Raw genomic sequence first — 1,660 nt, 5'->3', positions numbered from 1 at the left:
TATATATATATATATATATATATATAGCTCCAAACTAACCCTTGGTTGTCTTTTTTCATGTCAAAAGGGGAGGGAAATACATACAGCCTGTATGATATCAGTAAATGTAGGTTATTGGGCATAATATTAATATCAGATATCTATAATGGCACACATTGTAACATCGGTGCATCATTAATTTTGTCCGTGCTTTATCAGTCATTACAAGCCGGCTGCTCCTCCATCATGTCATGGCAGTGAAAGTGGAACTCCAGGCAGAGCAGTGATCACACTGTGTGCTCTGTTGTTACTGAACCTCTCAGCTTCTCTCTTCACAAAGCATAATGTTTAATTCATTCATATCTAAACAAATATTAGTAAACATCATTCCCATCTCTCTCTGTGTGTGATATTCTAAGTTGCATTTATTTATAGTCTTTCAAGCAAAGCTCCATAACAGAACAGTCTAAAAAAGGTGAAATAGAACACTGAGAATAAGTGGTAGAAATTTTGTTGTTGTTGCAAATACAGTCTTGCAGCAGCAGAAATGCATAGCTGTGCCTGAGTGGAGAACGTTACTGTAAGGAGGAGTAGGAGGTGAGCCTGAGCTTTTAATAGAAATTCTCTGTCGTTCATTCTTTCTGCCTGCTACTTGATCACAAAAGCTGCCAAATATATCCAGTGGTGGAAAGAGAGGCTGTTGTGTGAACACGAGCAGGTTATTCTTAGCCTCTGCTGAGATACAGAACGATTCACACTTTTAGTGGGAAAAATATGCGTCTCGACTGCTAAAGATTTCAGCTGTGATCGCTGTACCTTATAGTCATAAATCTGATGTGTCAACACACTGGGATGACAACAGTATTTTTTCCTGTTAACATTTCAGAGCTTTGGCAAGTGCTTTTGTTCTTTTCAGAGACATTACCATTCATATCTTTCTTTTTTTTGCTTCATGAAACATCGTAATGCCTTTAAAAGCTAAGTGTGTCACCAAGAGCATTAATTAAGCCCTTCTGCCTGTCGTGTTCCTCCTCCTTTTCTCTCTCAAACATATTTATTCCCTCTTCTTCCAGAGTACCAACGACAGCCATCAGCTCTCAAGTTAAGACCATCTTGCTGGAAAACACCCAACTACTCTCACACTCAAAGCAGTCGAGATAACCAAGCAAATGTCACAGGTATGTGATTGAGTCTTGCTTCTCTTGGGAAGAGTTTGTTTTGAGGCGGAGCAAAATCACGTTTAGTTTAGTTATCTACTTTTATCTTGAGGTTGTTCAGTTATACCGGATGTAAATGTGTGATGTAAATTGTTGAAATCAACTTCTCTTGTCATCCAGAAATACAATCTAATGGATAGCATTGTGTGAATGTGTGTATAAAAGGCTGAATGACTGCTTTGGGACCACAGACTTGATAAAGCGTATCCAGACGCAGATCTGCAGAGACTAAAATATTTCAGTCAAGAAATTGTACTTATTATAAATTATATGAGTTTCACTTCCTGAAATGATTGACAAAAAATACAACTTTTTCATAATATTGTAATGTTAGATGTGCCCGCTTAACTTTTGAGAGCATTTCTGTCTGTCTCTTGTTAGGGGTGTAACAATATGTCCACCTGAAAATGCACATTGGTTTCATATATATCTATATCTATCTATCTATCTATCTATCTATCTAT

The 1,660-nt window shown here is 37.3% G+C and overlaps 1 protein-coding gene across 4 annotated transcripts in view; it reads left to right on the top strand.

Moving 5' to 3' along the window:
• The window catches only part of citb (citron rho-interacting serine/threonine kinase b), a 61,592-nt gene that overhangs the window by 6,047 nt on the left and 53,885 nt on the right, over positions 1–1,660 (top strand). For all 4 annotated transcript variants that reach the window (XM_016661066.1, XM_007572856.2, XM_016661068.1 and 1 more), the window contains exon 2: positions 1,053–1,157. In XM_016661066.1, coding sequence (XP_016516552.1) covers positions 1,149–1,157 — 9 coding nt within the window. In that variant the 5' untranslated portion in view covers positions 1,053–1,148. The remainder of the gene's footprint in view (positions 1–1,052; positions 1,158–1,660) is intronic.

The sequence above is a fragment of the Poecilia formosa genome, unplaced genomic scaffold (genome assembly GCF_000485575.1).
Source record: "Poecilia formosa unplaced genomic scaffold, Poecilia_formosa-5.1.2 Scaffold309, whole genome shotgun sequence".
Lineage (NCBI taxonomy): Eukaryota > Metazoa > Chordata > Actinopteri > Cyprinodontiformes > Poeciliidae > Poecilia > Poecilia formosa.
The sequence above is the reverse complement of the archived record's forward strand: the minus strand, read 5'-3'. Positions and strand labels throughout refer to the sequence as shown.